Source organism: Uranotaenia lowii, chromosome 1 (assembly GCF_029784155.1).
Source record: "Uranotaenia lowii strain MFRU-FL chromosome 1, ASM2978415v1, whole genome shotgun sequence".
Taxonomy (NCBI): domain Eukaryota; kingdom Metazoa; phylum Arthropoda; class Insecta; order Diptera; family Culicidae; genus Uranotaenia; species Uranotaenia lowii.
Genome location: NC_073691.1, coordinates 121799095 through 121820755, shown reverse-complemented (window position 1 = coordinate 121820755; position 21661 = coordinate 121799095). Strand labels below are relative to the sequence as shown.

The following is a 21661-nucleotide window of genomic DNA, read 5'->3' as shown; positions in this document are numbered from 1 at the left end:
TCTTAAATTGTGATCACCACTTTTGGCATGAACGGAAATCGTTTCTAGGTTGTCATAATAAATCGTAAGACCTGAAATTTTCGAAATTGGGTTATTGGTAAGGTCGAGAGCACCATTTTTATTCATTATGGGACTGTTTATCGACCATATTTGAAACCTTTTTCGAATCTACTAGCTTAACAGTCCCATACAAAATATATTTTTCTCACCAAGCTACTTTCTAAGACTTAAATTTGATCATTTTTGAACTTCTAAATGCAATTGTCAGAAAAAGAAACATACAAAATATCGTAAATTTCACATTGTAAGTTGAATCTTTTTACGATTTTTGATTGCATAGTTTTTCGCTCAGGAAGTCATTCCTAAGGAAGTCAGACCTGCTTTCGAAATCTCGTGTGCATCATTCGACATCAAGTGAGTTAAATTTGTTTTACATGATTCAAAGCAATAAATCAAAGACTATTTCGCCGAAAGAAGCATTGAAAAGTAACCAAATCCGTGGTATGTCATGGAACTGTTATTCGGGTATATTTCATATAGGACAGCCACAAATTTATATTTTTTTCGAAATTTGTAGAACAAAACCTCTTTTTTAAGTGTTTTATTTTGAATCCCTATGTTGACCTAAAATGACGAAAATTCATATGGGACTGTTATGCGAGTAGGGGCATTCTACAAAGCATAAAAAAAATAGTGTTTTTTACCTGCTTTGAAAAGTTCTTTTGTTTCCATGTTGTTAGAAGTACGCGCTCACTCCATATGCTAGTGCAATTGTTCGACCATTGTTTGTTTTCGATGCAAAAAAAGAGATTTGTTGCCATTATTTCTTTCATAACTCTTCAAGGAGTTGATGGCCCACTTTGGTGTCTTCAGATGAAAGTTGCATCATAAATTGAGCTATTCAATGGTATTTTTTGCAAAATATTCGGTGGTGCAGCAGGTACTTTTAGACGCCATATAAAGTTTATTTACAACTTTTCATGTTAAAGGTCTTTATTTATTTTTTTCCAGCTATTTTATTTGGAAAGCTTATTAAATTTCAATGCATTTTGATGTGCTATTTTATAATTTCCGTTGGAAAATAACAGAGTTATGTAGTTTTGAAAAATGGTTATTTTTTATTGACAAAAAAATCTAACCGAAGCTAACTCAAAAAATAAAAATGTTAGAAATCTGAAAAAATACATGTGTTTTTAAGTCGCAAAAATGAACCAAATTTTCAATTTTCGAGAAAATCTGAAGACCCCCGGCGCAAACCCGTCAGATAATAAAAAAAAATCCCCAAAAGCTTGTTCCAATATTTCAGCAGCAATATCACCCAGCACTAAAAGTAGTGCACAACCGAGCGTGAAAGCACGTGATGACAAAAATGGAACGCTAAATTGAACGAATTATATTGAAACACGCTTTAAAGAAAATGTTCCCGTTTGCATTATAGTCACTGAAGACGAGAAGCGAAATGAAGGGATAAAAACATTGCTAGTACACGACATCACAGACGGTCTCAAACCATCCTCGTCTTTTTTATATCCTTAAGCAGTCGGGAGTCGTTCAAGATAATACCGCAGCAGCACCTTCTAACTTTTTTTTCGCTCCCTCCACGTAGCAAAATGTGTCAGAGTGACTTGGCGAATATACTAGTCGGTGGATTGGATCGCCTTTTTTGCTCCTCTGAAGGCTGCTGTTGTTTGCCACTCTGAGTGGGAGGATGAGAAATTTCAAGAATCCTTCTTTCGATATATGCACCGCCGCATTTTTTCGCATATAAAAAGAAATATCTGAAATAAAGCGCCCTACATAAATATTACGTTAGACTCGACGTTTTGGTTTGGCTCTATCTTCCCTCATTTCAGACACTCCCATTTTTTCTCACGACACTTGCCATCGTTTTTTACGGTCGGATGCTGCGACAGTCTATTCTCCATATTCTTTTGCCTGCTAACTGTCCTTCCTATTTCGAAAGTTAAACGACACAAGAGAAAGCAAAAAAAAACCCCTAACCGGACAAACGGGGTCCAATTATTCTGAGCAGGAAACTCAAGGAAAGCAGAGTCTCCCCTCCCTTACTCCCCGGTTCCAAAGTTCGGTAGTCAAGGGAGTGTGACATCATTGGAGGAAAAGCAGATTTTGTTAGTTTTTCCTGTCCAAACGTCCAATTCAGGAAGGGAAACAACAAACGGACAGCACCCCGCCGCAAACTGCTTCCGAACGACGAGAGCAGCGTATCCGTGCAGGGAAACGAACCGAAAAATGCGAACCGCTGTTGCTGTTCCGTTACCATCGAAAAAGAAAGACAACCCTGGTCAGCACTCAGGAATGGTCTGGGCGAGTAGTGGTGCAATATAGTAGCTAATTTTGGGTAAAAAATAATCTTAAATTCATGAACTTTAAAAAAAATCTGATAAAATAACACGGATACCACAGTGAAATTTTCTGGAATTTGAATACAGCACTCGCTCGTTTATCGGACGGTTTTTAATCGGATAAGCTCGGCAATCGGCCGTTTTCGGGGGTAAAGAATGCCCAACTTACTATATAAATGAAGTTTTTTCTCAAAAATGTTCCACTGATCAAATGTTTTCCCAATAATATTCCGGCAGCGTACGATTCCTCACTATGGAAAGTTTATTGTTAGTTATTTGATCTCGAGGCTTTTTACTTAGCAAATAAGTCAGACAGATTTTTTTAATTGATTTTTATTCTCATACAGACAATTAAAAAAAAAGAGCAATAGAGGTTCTAATTTTAACAGTTTTCACCCCAAACTTATACCTACAAACTTTATTTTGGTTTTTTATCCCATACAAATACTGCTGAAATAAAAATGATTTTTGGCCATATACCATTTTTTCAATAAATATTTGTATAATGAATTAAACTTAAAAAAAAAACAAAATAAAAGGAGTGAGATACAAACAAATGCAATTCAAAGAGACACCTTTAGTTCTCGTTTTAATATGCTGGAATATGATTGTTTTGCGTCACGCGTTCGTTAACATTAAATTTTTGTCCATTCAAAAATTTATTTTCATGATTTCAGCTACGCCGATCCTGTGTACTAGATACCAAGATAGTATTAAACTTACCAAAACAGCAGTAAAGGGCGATATATCTACAATGACAAGATTCCAACGATTCGATTTCCTTACAAAAAGCTAAATAAACGATTTTAAGCAATTTGAGTAAAACGAAAAAAAATCCACGGCCACGATTTGAACTCCAGTCCTTCGAGTTTGCTGTCCGATATCTTACCACGATGCCAACTTATCAGTTGATATGATCCACGCTATAGCTTTTAAGGTCAGATTTTCTTTTTACGAACCGGCCAAAGGAAGAAAGGGAGAGACCGGATAGAGTGTCAATTGAAGGACCGCCCATTTATCGTAAATCAGTACCCTTTTAGATAGCTCAAATCGTTAATGTCGAATCAGCATATTCTCAACTCAACTAAACTGCTGTCCGATTCAACATTTTTTGGGTAAGGACATCGTAAATGAATGATAGAAAATCACTAACGCGTTATTGAAAATGTCCTTTATAGTCGATTTGACTTATCATTTCTATTATGATTTGATGTTAGCTGGGCAGCACTCTTATGATTTTTCTTGTAACAGCTCTATTAATAGAAAAATGCCCGGATTCTGCCCGGATTTTTTCACTTTATTTGGCAAATCAAACAAAAAAAAATGTTGATTTTTTTTATTTAGCCACCAAATTAAAAAAAAATGAGCAGATTTTGCAAAAATAATCATGAAAGGTTTTATCAAAGCCTAAATCACTATTAAAATCTGTTTATGAATTTTAATGAAAAAAATATGTATTTTCAACTTATTTATCTTGATTTTTGTTGAGTAATTTCTAGCTTTTCACTAATTTTTGCCCGGATATTTCCCGGATTTTTGGTCGTCAACTTATCAATGAAATACCCGGATTTTGCCAGCTATTTATAGAAAACTGCCCGGTTTGTCCGGCCCGGATACGTGCTGAAAAAATTCTGGCAACCTTAGTAATGACCTTATTGGCAAAACACAAAATTGATCGAAAACTATAAATTTTCATAGGTTTTCATTAGATTGTTCATAAAAAACAAAGTGTGATGCATGTTACTCCTTGTTTTTTGCTTATCATAAAAATTTTATAAAATTGAACAACAGTTGCCCTTATTTATCATTTTATGATGGCATGAATAATTCTTATAATGTTACTTTTTTCGGTCCATTACATGACAGGAATCATAAGATCAAATGTGAACAGGAAGAAATATTCAAAAGAGTTTTTAAAAAGAACGATGATCATTTTAAATGCCTCAACATACTGTTTTAGTTATTTAGAAAGAGTTAGGAATGCTATGTTTAAACTTTAATAAAACATAAACTTAGAAGTTTGCTCCAAGCTTTCTTTTGCATGTTCTATAATAGCACTCAGTGCCTGATTATTAAACCGCCATAAAACTTAGTGACAGTTCTCGATCAAGATGTCAAAACAGGACACGCTCAGATTAGATAGCACATATTTGAATTGGAATTCCCATTTTTACACATTTTTGATAAGTTCTGTGTATTGATTTTGAGTTAAAATGATAAAAAAAATATAAAAACCTATGAAAACTTCGAATTACCGGAAGTGGAATGAATAACTCTACAATATGAGTATTGAGTGAAAGGGTTCAAATAGGAGGAACAAAATTTGTTGCTTGACGCCATCATTAATACAAGATGGCGGCTTCCGCTTTTATTTTCAAAGTTGTAAATAACTGAAAATATCATGAAACCTTCTTAATATTGTTATTAGGTGAAAGTAATAAATGAGTAGAAGTCAAATTTCGTTGTCCGTCGCCATCTTAAATTCCAAGATGGCGGCCACCACTCAACTTGAAAATACTGTAAATGACTGAAAATCGCCTCAAACCCTTACAATATGGGTATTAGTTGAAAGAGATGAACCAGTAAAAGTCGAAGCTCGTTATTTGACGCCATCCAAATTTAAGATGGCGGTTTCCGCTGAACTTTAAAATATTGTATATGACTTATAACCGTATGAAACCCCAACAATATTGGTATTGTGTGAAAGGGCTTAATGAGTAGTAGTCGATATTCTCTTTTCGCTTAACTCTGAAATGCTGTAAGTGACTCAAAATCGCACAAAACAACCACAATACAGATCCCGATCGTTTTTGGCAAAATTCGATTTTGGCAACATCCGATTTTGGCACATGTCCCTAAATCAAACAAATAACAGAAACAACATTACCTTATAGTTTTCGCTATAACAGGACCAATACAATTTAGACATATTAGCATGATAGACATAATACAATTACATAAATAGCAAATATGGCAAAAAACAAAAACTATCGACAAAACACGAGAAGTGCTAAATGCATCCAAAACATGATAAAAAATGTAGCACCTACTTAGTAAAAACAAAGTTGGAGAAATCATTGTTCGTTTTGACAACACAAAATGTTCGAGCGGGTTGCCAAAAACATTTCAAGCCAAAAACAATCAGGGTCTGGTTCTTCTTGTTTATTCCTTTCAACGAATACCGATATTGTAAAGCTTTCGTGTGATTTTTTGTCATTTGTAGAATTTTAAAGCTCAGTGGAAGCCGCCATCTTGGTTTTCAAGATGTCGTTTGATAGAAAACTTCGAGTTCTACTCGTTTGGTCCTTTCACACAATGCCCATATTGTGGGAGTTTCATGCGATTTTCAGTGTTTAACAGCATGTTAAAGTTCAGTGAAAGCCGCCATCTTAGATTTCGAGGTGCACCTGATAGCGAAATTTGACTTCTTCTAGGTTAGCCCTTTATCCAATACCCATATTGTGGGGGTTTCATGCGATTTTTAGTTATTTGCAGCATTTTAAGGTTCTGCGAAAGTCGCCATTTTGGATTCCAAGATGATCTGATAGAGAAATTCTACTCAAACTGATTAAGCCATTTTATCCAATGACCATATTGTGGGAATTTCAACTGGCTTTCAATGATTTCAATTATTTTATAGTTCAGTGGAAGCCGCAATCTTGGATTTTAAGATGACTTCTGATAGCGAAATTTGTATTCTACTCCTTGATCCTTTTCAACTTATACCCATATTGTGGGAGTTTCATGCGATTTTCAGTGATTAACAGCATTTTAAAGTTCAGTGGAAGCCGCCATCTTGGATTTCAAGTTGACGTCCGATAGCGAAATTCGACTTCTTCTAGTTTAGCCCTTTCACCGAATTCCAATATTGTGGGCCTTTTAATGCGATTCTCAGTGACTAACAGCATTTCAAAATTCAGTGGAAGACGCCATCTTGGATTTCAAGATGGCGTCGAAAAGAAAAAATCGGCTTCTTCTAGTTAAGCCTTTAATGCGACTTCTTGTCATTTACAGCATTAAAAGTTCAGCGGATGCCGCCATCTTGGATTTCAAGATGGCGTCTGATAGCGAAACAACGTCAGACAACGAAATTTGACTTCAACTCATGATTTATTCCACGGGTGATAAACAAACAATCCGTTTTTATTTAAAATGTCTGTCCTCATTTACTGTATTAAGGATTAACAACTCAGAAATTAGGAACTTATCCTAAGCGTGTAATTGGTTGACTTGCGAATTGACTAACGCCATGTTGGTTGCTAAATCGAAGGGAACAAAATGACGCCATGTTGATGGATTCACAATGCAAGCATTGGAAAATATTTTTCCAGGCCTATTTTCCATCAATTCCATCATGATTGACCATCAGATTTAACGGCGCATTTATTTTAAGATACTATTTCATACACATTTTACCTAAAATCTTGACCGGCAGTACAAAAGAGGCTCATAATATGGTTAAAACATTGGTATTTTGACTATTAATTTTACCAGATCATATCTCATTAATGCAATCATCATTCATCAACCATTATGGTTGCTGGAAAAAATAAAAATAAAACTCCGAAAACTCACAGAATCGAAAAAAAAACAGAAATTTTTTGTCGAACAATGAAATGTAATGATGACTTTTCTAAGGTAGGGCCAAAAAGCCTAATTTTGGCTTGATTAGAGTCCAGGTGATGTTATAGAATGCGCTTTAGCTTTTTATGAAGATTAATGCTATAGTCCAAACGAAATTTTGCTGACCGTAATAAAGCTTAAATTGTTACTTGGGTGGGAACCACCTGCACGTTGTTGGCGGCGTACCACTCCATGGCCTTTTTACCGTAATGGCAGGATGCCAAATCCGGCCAAAACAGTACGGAACAACCGTGTTTCTCTAGGAAAGGCAGCAGACGTTTATTCAAACACTCTTTCACGTAAATTTCTTGGTTGACAGTCCCGGAAGCTATGAAAATGCTGCTTTTCAAGCCACAGGTACAGATGGCTTGCCAAACTAGATATTTCTTCGCGAACTTTGACAGTTTCATGTGCTTGAAAATATCTGCTACCTTTCCCCTTCCTTTTGCCGTATAAAACTCCTGTCCCGAAAGCTGCTTGTAGTCGGCTTTGACTTAGGTTTTGTCGTCCATTACCACGCAGTCAAACTTCGTCAGCATCGTCGTGTACAGCCTCCGGGATCGCGCTTTGGCCGTCGTATTTTGTTTATCATCGCGATTTAGAGTCACTACCTTCTTGTAAGTCGATAGTCCGGCTCGTTTTTTGGCTCGATGCACGGTTGTAGACGATACACCCAGCTTATTTGCGGCATCTCGCAGAGAGAGGTTTGGGTTTCGCTTGAAACTACCGGCAACTCTCTTTGTCGTCTCAACCGATTCCGGTTTTCTATTTCCCCCCGATCCAGACTTCCTGGCTGTCGACAAACGTTCCCCAAACACTTTAATTACATTTGTAACGGTTGATTTGGCAACTTTTAGCGATTTTGCCAGCTTACCTGCGAGTAGCTCGGATTTTCGCAATGCGCGAGCAAAATTTTGATACGCTGCTCTCCTTCCTTGGACGGCATTTTGACAACTGAAGAGTGAATTCCAAAATCAAAATAGGAGCCACATTCTACACACACACCTTCAAAATAAGTGGTTTTCAGGTATTTTAATTGCAAAATTGAAAGAAATACGTCAAGTTGATATTGACCAAATTTTGACCGTATCACCCTTTATTCCAACTTTCCAATCCACTTTTCAAAAAAAAATATAGTGTCTGAAATAATTGGGAGGGTTCATTGATCGAAAAGTACGAATTTTACACCACATTTTTATATTTTCTGTTGACGTGATCTTTGAAAAAAATGAAAACAAAAAATAAATTACCCCTTTGCGAAACGTATAGTTTCTTACTTCAGCTTTCTGGGACATACCTAAGTCTTTCTACGCATTACGTAGCTGATATACAGTCTGTTTTAAAAGGTTTGCTTCTTCGTTTTTTTAAATGCTTTGAACAAGGTAAAAATAAATAGTTGATGCTGAATGTTGTCTGAGAATCATATTTGCGTTGCATTACGAGGTTTCCAAAACATTAAAATTTGAACAAATTCGTTGAGAAACAAGACAGGCGTTGCAGTTTGAATCAGAAATATCAAACTGACACTCCAAGGACTCTACCGGGTAAAAAAAAAATTTGGGATGGATTAGGGTTAATTACCATACTTACTACCGTACGTATTCTGGAAATACGGGAATACACTTTTGATCGCATTAAAATTTCATCCGTGAAAGAATTTTATTGAAAGATTGCAACCAAAAAATATTTAAATAATTTAACACCTTAATGTATCCAACATTAGACTGAAACAATTTTTAACTTTGAAATTAAACATTTCGACGATTAGGGAAAAAAAAACTACGGACATTTTCAATATTCTACCACCGTGCGAATCAATGCACCACCGACCGACACCGGGAAAAAAGAATCAGTTTTATGTTGGTCGTTCCGTTTTTTCTTCTATTTACTTATGAGCATCCTAACCTTAAACCACAGCTTCAACCATCGTTACTCGCCTAGTATAAGTATTACCTACTGGTCGCTCGGTCAACCACATCCACATTTGCCATTTTGAGACCTTCAAAAGGCGGCAAGGGTTGAGCTATCGAGAATAGAAGAAAGCTTGATCATTGCGGATAAAGTTCAGCAAGTCGCGAATATTTTACACCATTAACAATGGATTTTGTGCTTCCGATGCAAAAAATAGGTTAAGATTAAGGCTGCGACAAAGGCTTAAGGAAGTTTATATTTTTAAAAGTAGGCACTTACTTGCAAATAATTTTTCTTCAATTTACTTGGATCCTGTCAAAGCTTCGTGTTACAATTTTTTCAATATAAGATTTAAAAAAAAGTTAATTTTTACTCACTCGTGAAAATAAGTCGAATACCTACTAACAATTAACGTATGTATCCTGGCTAGAAATCAACACATCAAGTAAATCAATAGAAAACGCCCGCTGATTGCTGCTAGCAAAAATAAATTATTCCTTAAAACCCATTACAAAGAAAAACACACTCAACCGCAATCGTCCATTGATTATTTAGTCCAGGACTCATTGAAAAGTAATCAGTTCAACACTCGCTTAAACCGAATTCGGTGGAAGAGAAAAAAATCCCGGCGAATTTAATAGCCATTCACGATTCCAGTGGCCGATCAACCCACTTAACTGAAATCGATTTTTGCCGGCAGAAAAACGTAAAATATTTCATATCCAAGTCATTCGTCTCTCATCGACTCTCCACGCAACAGAAGCATCGAACGAAAAGGGTGAATGTACCGAAACGCTTCCAAAAATCTTAGATAATGAGTTTCATTGGTTTCAACACTATGTGAAGAATTAAAATTTAAAAAATTTCAATGTATGTGTGGAAAGATGAAACTTTGTAAAAAAAATATTTTGAACAGACGCAAAGTTGTAGCAAACTCTCTCAAAAGCACAGCTCAGAAATCAGCTTCCAGGAGCAATATCAGCATCTATAGCCTACGTTCTAGGCGCACAAACCCACAAAAAAAGTACACCGATCGTAAATTTACCGCCTCATTAAGCATTCTATCTGGTATGGATTTATGATTGCTTCATCTGCGGTGTATGATGGGGATGCCCGCCTACTTCATTCCGCCAGCATCCTACCGTTCGTCATAACTCGCAGCTTCCTTGCCAACAGCATCCACCAGACAGAAGTAAATGGAGCCCAATGCGAGCTAACGAACCAACTTTTGAACGAGAATCGATAAATGAACCTGCAGCCACGAAAACTGATTGGAGTTACTGGAATCGGGTTTTTCGGTAGTCAAAAGTAACCCAACATGGTTTGCACGGTTATAATTACGGTATGAAAATATTAAACACTTCAATGATTATTGAGACTTATTAAGCAAGTCAGTTGTCTCATTTCAATTTTCGTGGTTATCAATTATTTTTTAAAGACCTACCATCACTAGCTGAAAGTTAGAGCACTGTTGATTTTATCGGATGATTTTATGTCATATAAGATGCATTCAAGATGGGATTTATCCGGGTTGTCAATCCGAACAATCCAAATGCCCAGAATCTAGGAACTTGCAGAATATCTTGCAAAATTTAGAAAAAAAAACCTTGAATAACGAAATATATGTTTGTTTCCGGGTCTTAAAACGATAACATAAGAGATATTTTCATTGAAGCCAGCTTTAAAAAAAATGAGTTTTTAACTACAATTTGAACGCTGCTGCTGTGCTTTAATGAGAAATTTAAATATCAAGTTTCTATTTTATTTACTCTGTCTTTTTTTTAGTAATGCCTATATTTTCCTCAGATTGCCACATATATTGCTTGCTTTATAGATTAGAGCATTTGAAATCAAATGCGTGCATTTTGCCTGGTTTTTAATGCAAAGTTGTGGAATTTTGATTTATCTTCTAAATAGATCACACGAAGACGCAAACGCTTGCCTTAAGTTGAACCCATTTATTTTGAGTACCCAAAGATTCAGTTTTTTTTTTATAAATCTGTTTTGGATGAAAACGAAAAAGTTGTCGAACCACTGCCACTCTTCAATCTCTTAATGCACTTATCGAAACTCAGCTCTGCAATCAGTGAACATTATACCCACGAGAACCAGTATAAAATATTAACTTCATAACCTTCCAAATTACCATCATTATCGCCATCGACATCATTTGTAACATTTCTGAATCTGGTACCATTTGCATATAACTTCCGCCATGTAGCAAAGAATGTGACCAGCCGACATTCCCGAAATGCAAATCCCATCCCGGGAGAAGCATGTTTGAAATAGTAACACATTTTTCTGCTTGATTTCTTTCTTTTTAACGCTCGGTCTCTCTGTTTCTCTTTTTTCATGCCAACAACCATAGATACGCCAATCGTTACACTCAAAATGGGATCATCGTTAAATCCAGACGACATCAAGGAGGGTGATGATATATACTTCGACTGCCACATCCAGTCAAATCCGAAGCCCTACAAGCTGGCCTGGTATCACAATGTAAGTACTTCAACTTCAACCAAAACTGCCATAACAACTACACGCTGCTACTACTCCTGGCTTCAATTCTATATGGGAAGAATGGGGATATACTCGTACATATGCATGCATTTGGCTAGATTGGAGAAAATGTAGAATGATAGCAAATTACCCTGCACCTCCAACGGGGCCAGCATAAATCAAACAAGAACCTTCCATTCTCTTGATTTGGCGAGGAAAAAAAAGAAAAAATCGGTCTGGAGGCGAGTAAGTAGCGAAGTAAGAAAAAAACCATCAAACTTGGTGGCGGCGTACGAACGAGCTCCGGAAAGAAAATAAGACATAAAAGCATGTTATCTTCCCCGTCTGCAGGAGCTACCTACTGTTACTCTATGGAGCCACTACTGGCGGAGATGTGTGAAACTTTTTTCCTTCTTGTTGTGGAATGCTTTTTTTACACTTTTCAACTGAATGCTGTTTGACGAAGAAACTTTCCGGTTGTCAGTGCAACGAAAGTGGAGGGAACAATGAAACTCTAAGGCTAAGTATTCACAAAGTCTTAAGTGACAGTGGTAGTTTGTCACATGTGATTGCAGTTTTATAAGCCGAAGATAGGAAAAGATGCTGAGTGAAAAAAGCTAATTGAAGTTATTGGAGTAGTGCATCTCGTTGTATTTAGATTTTGTGTAGCTATTTATTCAAAAAAAATAAATTTGTTGGATCATTGTATGGCTTTTTGCCAGTTGACAAGATCTCAGAGTTCAAACTCTGAAAATAAAAACAGGCTGCAAATGTCACCCTCAGTTTTGTATGAATTGAGTTCATATTGCATATTTTGGAATTTTATTATTCACGAATTTTTTTCTGTTTAGTTTGTTTTAATTTCTAAACAATGAGTTAATTGAATTTAAATTTTTATTTCAAGATAACGTTAACCGGATAGTTGGATTTTTTTCTTAAAATGTTTGTTTGAAAATACTTCTTAAGCATTTTTGCTTAGTTTCTTTCCTAATGCATTTTCCTATTTTTTAAGACAGAATTTAATATATCATTTGCCGTGATCAAAAATGCCATTTCTAGTGTTAATTTACATTAATTATCACAATGTGTTTCAGTTTGACCCAGCAAACATAAAATCGTATTAAACATGATAACTGAAGTCATTAAAAACGTTACTGCGAATCGTAATTCCAACCAACGCAAGTAAAAGGTCGTAAAAATCGTTACTCGAAGTCGGAATCAATGGTTCAAATCGGATATGATAACAAGTTCGCCATGATTTCTGATTTTGAGGAAGATTTCGTTCCTTTTTTTTCTCCCGCGTGGGTCAAGTGCGAGAACAGATTTGTTGTTCTTTCTGCGACCAGCAGTGCAACAAGATTGCTAAAAATCAAATGGTGTATTTGCAAGAATTGCCCAATGACAGAGGCAGCAAATATTGTCGCTGGCAACGGTTCGCATACGATGAGAAAAAAAAACTTGTCGTCTCTTTCAGAATGTATGAATTTGGTATCAAATATCGTAGAAATCGTAAACTTTTATCGCTTTAGCCAGAAGTTGGAAACATGTATGTTTATTGCCTCCACTTTGGTAGGTAAATGCTGTTTTTTCGAGTTTCATACGATCATTCTATAATGTATATGAAACGTATAACAAAGTTGTTTGAGAAATATACCTACAAAAATGTTTGCTGAGGAAAATCATGTAGTTTTTATAATATCGATGCAGTAACCAATTTTAAGTCAGCGTAGAAATTTTTTGAACATGTTATAATTTAAACTTAGGTGTTACTTAGTTGTCACGACAACCAACTGCCTATTAATACGCTTTCGATCAGTAATGGTCAAGAAAAGCCCAAACGAGTCTACATTTTCAAATGTTCTGGGAATTTTAAATCTTTTGAAATTCAGACAACATTTAATATTTTTGCGCTTATTTTGATATACGTTGAAGAAAAGGTAATTTTCCGATCAGGTAGGGTAAGTGAGACTAATTTCGCTATATTTTGTCAGAGGTTTTTTTTATTTTTTTTTATTTTAATTTTAATTTTTATTTTTATTTTTTTTTGTTGGGTCCCTACCACTGCGACCAGCTGTTAGATCTTTTATGGTTTGTCCCCTAATTACTGTAGCTTCTCAAGATAGATCACTCTGATTGATTACAGTAGTGTAGCTTTCTTGTTGATCAGCATTTTCCCAATTTGGAAGAACAACACGAATGAAGTTAACAACCTTATTGGAACCTAAAGAAAATAAATCAGAAGGATCTAATATTCCTTTACCGAGTAGATTAGTTCTTTTTGATATAAGACAAGGGCATTCACATAGAAGGTGCTCCGATGTTTCCTTCTCAGCCTGACAAAAACGACAAATGTCAGATTGACTTCTTCCCATGAGTTTAAGATGATATCGACATTCACAGTGTCCTAAGAGCGCCGATGTGGTCTAGTGGATAGGCTGGCGCGAGTCTGGTATTGGTACGCCAGGCGTACTGGGTTCGATTCCCGGTATCGGCAAGAAAAACTTTTGGGTTCAAATCCCATAAGCGGGCCGACAGGTAAGATGTGTTTCATTATATAACTGACTATATAATTGGAATGTTCAATCAGTTGCCAGCTGGCCAGGTATATACACGGATGCCGGAATACCTGTAAGTAAACTAGCCCACCTGATTGATTCGTTCTTCCAAAATATACCTACATCAACACACGCAATACATTCACCACATAACAGTTCATACGAAGCCATGGGGTCCGGGTATGGTGGCGCGCTGCATTGGAGACTTGTCGAACCTAATAATCTTAGGAATGCATGTGAACCCATACTTTGGTAGAAAGGGAAAACTTGTAAGGAACATGACTCAAATGAAGAACTGGTGGAATCAAATCGCCAAAACGGTGGACGAACAGGGTGTGCGCCGCCTAATGTGCCGTATTACGGGAAAAGTACGAGAATTTCTTCGAAACAGCAATGAATAATTTTTTAAATTTTTTTTTATGAAAGCGTAAAGAAAATGCTACATTTGTATGAAAAACAAATTATGAATTCGTTAATAAATGACTGAACTACACGCAATTGTTTGTGTTCCAATATTAAATGAAGCAGACTTTATTCAATTTTTTGGTAACTAATTAAAAAAAAAAATTTCTGAACTCTAAAAATCAGCTCAAATCAGTTTATTTTAACATTTCGTTGAAAATTAGGTTAAAACTCAATTCAATCAATCAAATTTATTTGAAATACATTCTATGCCTTTGATATAGTTTGGAAAACTTTGACTATGTCCATAATTAGGAACACATTGAAAATGTTGCTTTTTTTAGTTTTTAAAACGAAAAAACATGGTTCGAACATACTTATAACTTCAATTATGATAAAAAACAATCCGACAAAAAATTTAAAAAAAAATCGGGTTATCTTCCATTTCTGTTTTTTTTTTAGAAATTTGCTAACAATTCCATTCAATTTGGACATACTTTGAAACAATCCGGATTTTACGAATAATCCTGTGAGTTAGAAAACTATTTTTTTTTGTAAAATGAAAGTTTTCATGATCAGTTACACTATCATTTTTCTTATAATTGTGATAAGTGGAAAATAACGTCAAAAACAGTCAAAATCGAACGGTATGTTAACAATAGGTACACATGCCAAATTAGGAACACCTACCCTATTTAAATTTTCGTTAAAGATTTATTTCAGGAGCTATTCGATTTCGATTTTCACTGGAATCATAGAATAAGGCGTATTTTGGAATAATCTTCACTTTAATTAATGTCTTAAGTATAAACCTTCTTCAAATATTAAAGGTATGAAAAAGATGTAAAAATTGAAATTTCCAGAGCAAAATAAGTTGATAGATCAATCAATCTTTTGAGCATTAATGTAAAAAAGACGAAAAACTATTTCGGATAAAACATAACATCTATCTAAAGAGAATCTTTGCATTGACTAATGAAAAAAAAAATTGATAAACGGGTAAATATTTTGAAAAATTTGATTCAAATGTTTTTCCTTTCATTTTTCACCAAATACGCTGACTGAAACTAAAAATGATATCATTTATCAACTTTTCTAATCAATATTATTTTTAAAGATGGCTGCAAAATTTGTGTTTTGCTTATCTTTTTCTAAACTTTCTTTAATAGATTAGCGATTAGCGCTTTAAAAAGAGATCGATAACTTTTACGCAAAATTTAGAGATTTTTGACCAAGTTAGTGTTCAAATTAGCGCCGCTAACTTTTCAGTTAGCGATGCCGAACACTATGAGTTACTCTAGAACGTTCACGAAGTTCAAACCAAGCATCGGAGTGGAACACTTGATCTCAACTATGGTTAAAAGTCTATGGTTATTGGGGATAATGCAGACCCCTTAACTATGCAGTAAATCCGTTTCCAGCAGGTAAAAAGTGTTGCCTAACTATTAGACACCAAGTAAATAAACTAATATTGAGCAATTCCATGGATCGCAATCTGTGCAACCGGCTTTTACGCAATGTGACAGATGTGTTCTGATGGACAAAGAAAGTAATTTAAACCGGATTTAAGAGGTCAAATTTTTCGAGATGCCTGCTCATGCAAAGGTTCTAACCATATTTCAATTGGTTTTTCCAGGCTAATTTGTGTAAAATATCATGATTTTGCAAAGGTTTAGCTTTTGTGGTATAAATAATAGATCAAAAAATGACTGAAAAAAGTGTGCGGAAATAAAAAAAAATATTATGATTAAGTAAAAGTATTTATTGTAATTAACGAAAAATATTTTTTTTATATTTTTAAATCAAATATCATATTAACACTTTCATATCCTCCATAGAAAGTTTTTCGATCAAATGAATAGTATTTAAAATACACACGTTTGTAACTGTCCTGATTTTAAATGATCATAGCCTTATATTACCTAAGGATAAACTGTTCCTCCCTCCCACTTCTAAAGATGCGTATGGGGTGGAGGATGGACCTAAATGGGCCTATGGGACCATCCCAAAAAAATCGATTTGAAGAATTTTTTTCCATGAATTCATACAGGACACTTTTTAAAAACGGATATTTGGGTATGAGAGCCCCTCTTACAAAATTGGTAAAAATGTTCAATTCAACAAATAATCACATTCTACAAAATCCCGGGTCCGTTTTTTTTTTTTAAATTAACAAAATGGGAGGAGTCTCCAATAAAATGATTATATCGTTACAACAATACTTCCATCAAATGTGAGAGGAGTATTTCAAAACAAGAAATCATTTCTTAAAATTAAATCAAGCAGACTTGATGAAAAGAACTTGAGAATTCTGTTATCACTTAGGCTGGAACATATAACAATTTCTTCTTTTGTCACCAGACCAGAGAACCCGGATTTTTCCTGGAATTATTCAGATTATTTGCAATTCAATTGTTCAATTTTTGAAAAATTTAAGATTTTGTGTTAAAAACGATTTCTGCTGCTGTAATTCAATGAAAACTTTAAACTTCAAGTAATTTTCTTTCTTTTTTCCCGTGTATGTTTAAGAATAATGTCTACACACTTAATCTTTTCTCCTGTGGTCGGGACGATTTTGTCCTGTATTTTCAACAGCTGAAATTACAGGACAACTTCGGAACAGAAAAACAGCTCAGGAAAACAACTGTCAAGTGCACCTGTAGGTTCGAATCAGTTTTCTCCTGTAATTTGCAGTGAGCTCCGTAGTATTCCTGTGGGTTCAAAATGGCTTCCCTACGATATTTACATGGAATTTAGATATTTTAACACCAAGACTAACAATCTTTTCTAATTGTTATTAAAATGTATTCATCATTCATTCACAATTCTAAAAATTCCTATCTCATATATAATATAACATAAAACTCCTCTGCTGCGTTTCCTGGTGGTAGGTTAATTTTTGTTGAGTGCGCCGAAAAATAAAGAACAGTAAAATCTTAGTTTTCAGTCAATTATAAATTTATTTAATATACTAACCTGTCCAGCACCATAATTCGCTGCTGATTCCAAGGGATTTCATTTTTAATCAGTTCCTCAGATGGCCTTATTTTATGGATTAGATCTCCAGCAGTCAGCCGCAGCTTCATCGCTATCATCGGCAATCAACAGCCCCAGCAGTCAGCGGGGCTTTATAGATATCTGCAAAAAAAGGCTTTGACCTGTGTTGAATCCTACCGCCACACATTGGTTCAAAATCAAAAAAAAAGTTGGAAAAAATTATAAAAAAGCTATTTTGTTAAAGATTATAGACGAAAAGTTGGAAAAAATAATAAATTAGATTTTTTTTCAAAATTTGTTATTTTTTCCATAATTGCTAAAACGGGGTTTGAGCTTTATACTGGGAAATTGAATATTTTTCAATTTATAATGAATATTTTTGTTAAAATTAAGTATGGGCTCCTAAATTCCTGTAGGTTGGTTGAACAAATATTAAAACTGATGTTTTAAGGTGAATTTGCATATGTATCAAAGCAAACAATGCTTGGTTTACTCCGTCTAAATACTTTAAAATTTGCATTTTTAAACCAAACAGCGTTCCACTCAATGATATCGTATCCAAAATATAGCAAAAACTAGCAGCTGATTTTAAGATATGTTTTTGATGAGACTTCCACCTATCCAACGGTGTATAATTTATCACGGCGATCGACAGCGCAAGCTTTATTTTTGCTTCCGAAAAATAAATAGGGTAAATCGAAAAAATTTTATCATTTAATTTTGGGATTTCAATCAAGCTAAACTTTATTAGTTCATTATATTAAGGAACTTTTTTTATCTCCAAACTGTGAATAAGATTATAATACATCACTTCGGTATAAACATTTATAAATTTTCAAAGATTTATATGCTTTTTTAAGTTGTTTTGGGCTGAGAATGAAAAATACTATTTTTAATTCTTGTGTTAAAGTTGTCGTTCATGTTTGTTTCATAGAAGGTGTATAAAAGGTCCTGAAAATATCTGAATACATCATAACGTTCCTAGAATATTGGAGATTCGATTCCAATACAAAAAAATTGGTTGTTGCTGACTTGAAAAATGGGCTTTTTTCCGGCTTTTTGGGGTTTTGAACCACTGTGCGCCAGCAGCTCCCGCTTACGACTATTAATTTACTTTAACACTAGAAAGACCGCACCAGTCAAAATGACTGGTTGGACACTTTGTTTGTTGAATATCTTTTGCATACTTCGCTTTAAAAATTCGCAAAAAATACGACTTTTCATGAATTTTGAATCTCTACAAAACTGTGTATTTTTTATTTCACTAGCTCTTTTAGTAAGCGAGAAAAATTTCGCCATGGACACTCGGACCGTGACCAGTCAAAATGACTGGTAAAATTCACAACCCTATAACTCAAACAAGATAAATTTTTTTCGCTTGCTTTTGGTTTCATTTGCAAGCTACATTCAAGACAATGAGTCCTAGTTGATTTATGGTGGGCAGAAGTGTGTCATTCGTTATGAAATTATTGATTTTCGATGCAAAGTCGTGAAGATTTGAAGAAAAAGTTCTCGGATTGGCCACTGTGTGGCGCTCCAAGCACTTGACTCCCAATTTTTTTGGTCTGTTTTGTTCCTCAACTATAATCAAACTTTCTGTCAAAATTTGGCGAAATTTCATCAAGATTTGTAAAAGTTATGTTAGATTTAACACATGTCCATTCGAGTAATCGAGTAGTTTTAGGAGATAAATATGTTTTATACTAAACTAGAATGAGTAAAATTATTATGAACTGAGTGCTTATTTATTCAAATTTGAAGACATCAGCTATGAAACTGAATAATTTAAATGATATTTCAACATGGGTGCACGATATATTCTTATATGTTGGTTATCCACCATGGATGCACGGATTCACCGCAGTTTCTGCCGAAGTATGTATTCACATGCATTCTTAGGTTATTAGGCTCGACAAATTTCAATGGAAGTTCACTTACAGGTATTCCGGCACCCGTGTATATACCTGGCCAGCTAGCAACTGATTGAACATTCTTATTTTAAGAGAAAACACATCTTACCTGTCGGCAACTTATGGGGATTGAACCCAAGAATATTCTTGTCGATACAAGGAATCGATCCCAGTACGCCTGACATACCTAGACCAGACTCCCGCCAGCCTATCTGATAGACCACATCGGATGCGGATATTCCAACATGGGTGCACGGAATGGCTGCAAATTCGCCGTTGTATATTATATAGAGTGAAATAGTTTTCAACTTGCTTCAGAACACAACATATTTTTGAGTTTGATATGATAGGTATTTGAAATGAAATATTTGTCAATCAAAAAACTTTTAAGGAAAAACAAATCAACGTGTACATTTGACATTGTTGATTCATTATTTTTATTTTCATTGTTTTCCGTCGCACGACATAACTTGATGCATATAATCCCTAAAACTCACTCGGTCCATGGTAACCGTTTTCCAATTTCTTGGATGTTGATCAGATCTTATCAGATAAATGTACGATTGCAAAAACCTGTTTTGTAATAAAAAATAAATAAATTTATTATTTCAAGATAAAATTGAAATATTTCTTTTCCAGGATTGAAAAAACGGAACTTTAAATAAAAATCGTTATTTAAATCATTATGTCTGAATATGAAAGACATGATTTCGACTTTGGTTTAGTTAAGATTTGTAAAAATGCTATTTTCAAATTTGCAAAAAGTCCAATATTTGATTAAATCGCGGTGAATCCGTACACTCATAGTGAAAAACCATGTATATAACACACATTTTTATTTGAATCTATAAAAGTCTTTATTCTTTACCTTTAGCATGTAAAAAAAATTGATTTTGGATGAATAGCGGTGAATCCGTGCACCCATGGTAAATTGCTCTACTTATAGAAAAAATATGCTTCAAAACCTACAATATCAGGTATAATTTATAGGCAACGTGTTAAAAAATTTCAGAGCGATGGATGCTAGAAAATATCTACTAAAACAAAACTGAAGTGAAACCGTGCACTCATAGTCAATACCCATAGCCATCTAACATAATTTTACAATTAGATTGATAATGTGTTTTGATTTTTTGATAATTATTTGACATATTCATTTTATGACATACACGCATTCGTCAACTATGCCAAATTGAGGTGATTCCGTGCACCCATGGTGAAAAAATATTTCCATTTTATAACAAAAATGATATCGAATAAATAACAAAACAATTTCAAAAGAAAAAAGTTAAAAATATTATGATATAAAAAATTTCCCCTTTACCAGTCATTTTGACTGGTCACGCTCCGAATAGGTATATTCAATTTGCCGGTCCTTCTAGTGTTAAAAGGGAAATTCTCCGGAACATAACGCGTATGATAAAAAAGGATGAACAATTAAAAACGAGACAAAAAACTTTTGACAGCTGTACAGATTTCCAGCGATACAGGACAATTGTTAGAGTGCCTGAGCATTTGTTAAAATTAAGTCCAGGTTTTCAAGAGAAATTAAGCGTCCCGCGATTCGGGAGGGTTCCCATACGAAATTCGAATAAATTGAGCTATTTCCCTATGATTCGGAGAGTCATTATCCCGAAGAGAAAATTTGCAATCTTAGTGTGTAGATTCTATCCATCTAATTCGATATCAGATAAGCAATTCCAAATTTTTTGGCACCTTTTTCGATGGTTTGTCCCAGTTTTCTAAGGAACCTTTGGTGATAAACGCCCTTAAAGCGACAAGTCATCAGATGTCCTTTCAGTTATTTGTGACATTTTGAAAATTATCGAGACTCCCACTTGGAAAAGATCTTGTAGTACATCATCTGCTGATTTCATCGACAACAATTATTTCTCCAAGCTTATATCGACGCCAATGCCAATTTCGACTGGGGGAACACACGTGAATATACGTAGCAGGAACACACTTTAATGCTTTTCCTCTTGAACAGAAAATACAAGTGGCTTACAGCGTGTGAAGAGCAGCTTTTCTCTTTTCGGTTCGAAAATTTGTTTTCTTTCTACTGCGCTGTGTATGTTTGTGTATGTGTGTTGGTGTGAGTATATGTGTGTCTGTATGTTCCGCCCTTTGCCAAAGCGCCCAAAGCCTCGAATAATTTGGGGTTCCATCATCAAGAAGTTTCGCTTTGGCTTTACCATTTCGTTCCACCTCGAGGGGATTTCCCGGGCGTTTCGCCATTTTTAAAGCCGCTGATAGATTGGCTCTGGCTTTAGTTCCTCGCTTTTGCTTGTGGCGCCACTCATCGGACGGGCGCTTATGTTGTGCCGTGGAAGGGTCTTGAATCCTATAGGAACTCAATGAAGAAAAAAGTGCCCAACAGGATCGGCAATTGCTTTTTTCG

The 21661-nt window shown here is 35.0% G+C and overlaps 1 protein-coding gene across 1 annotated transcript in view; it reads left to right on the top strand.

The window, feature by feature from the left end:
* LOC129739534 (titin) overlaps window positions 1–21661 on the top strand; it is a 513907-nt gene that overhangs the window by 381874 nt on the left and 110372 nt on the right. Inside the window, exon 9 of the mRNA XM_055731016.1 lies at window positions 11266–11396. Within this exon, the coding sequence (XP_055586991.1) occupies window positions 11266–11396 (131 nt within the window). The remainder of the gene's footprint in view (window positions 1–11265; window positions 11397–21661) is intronic.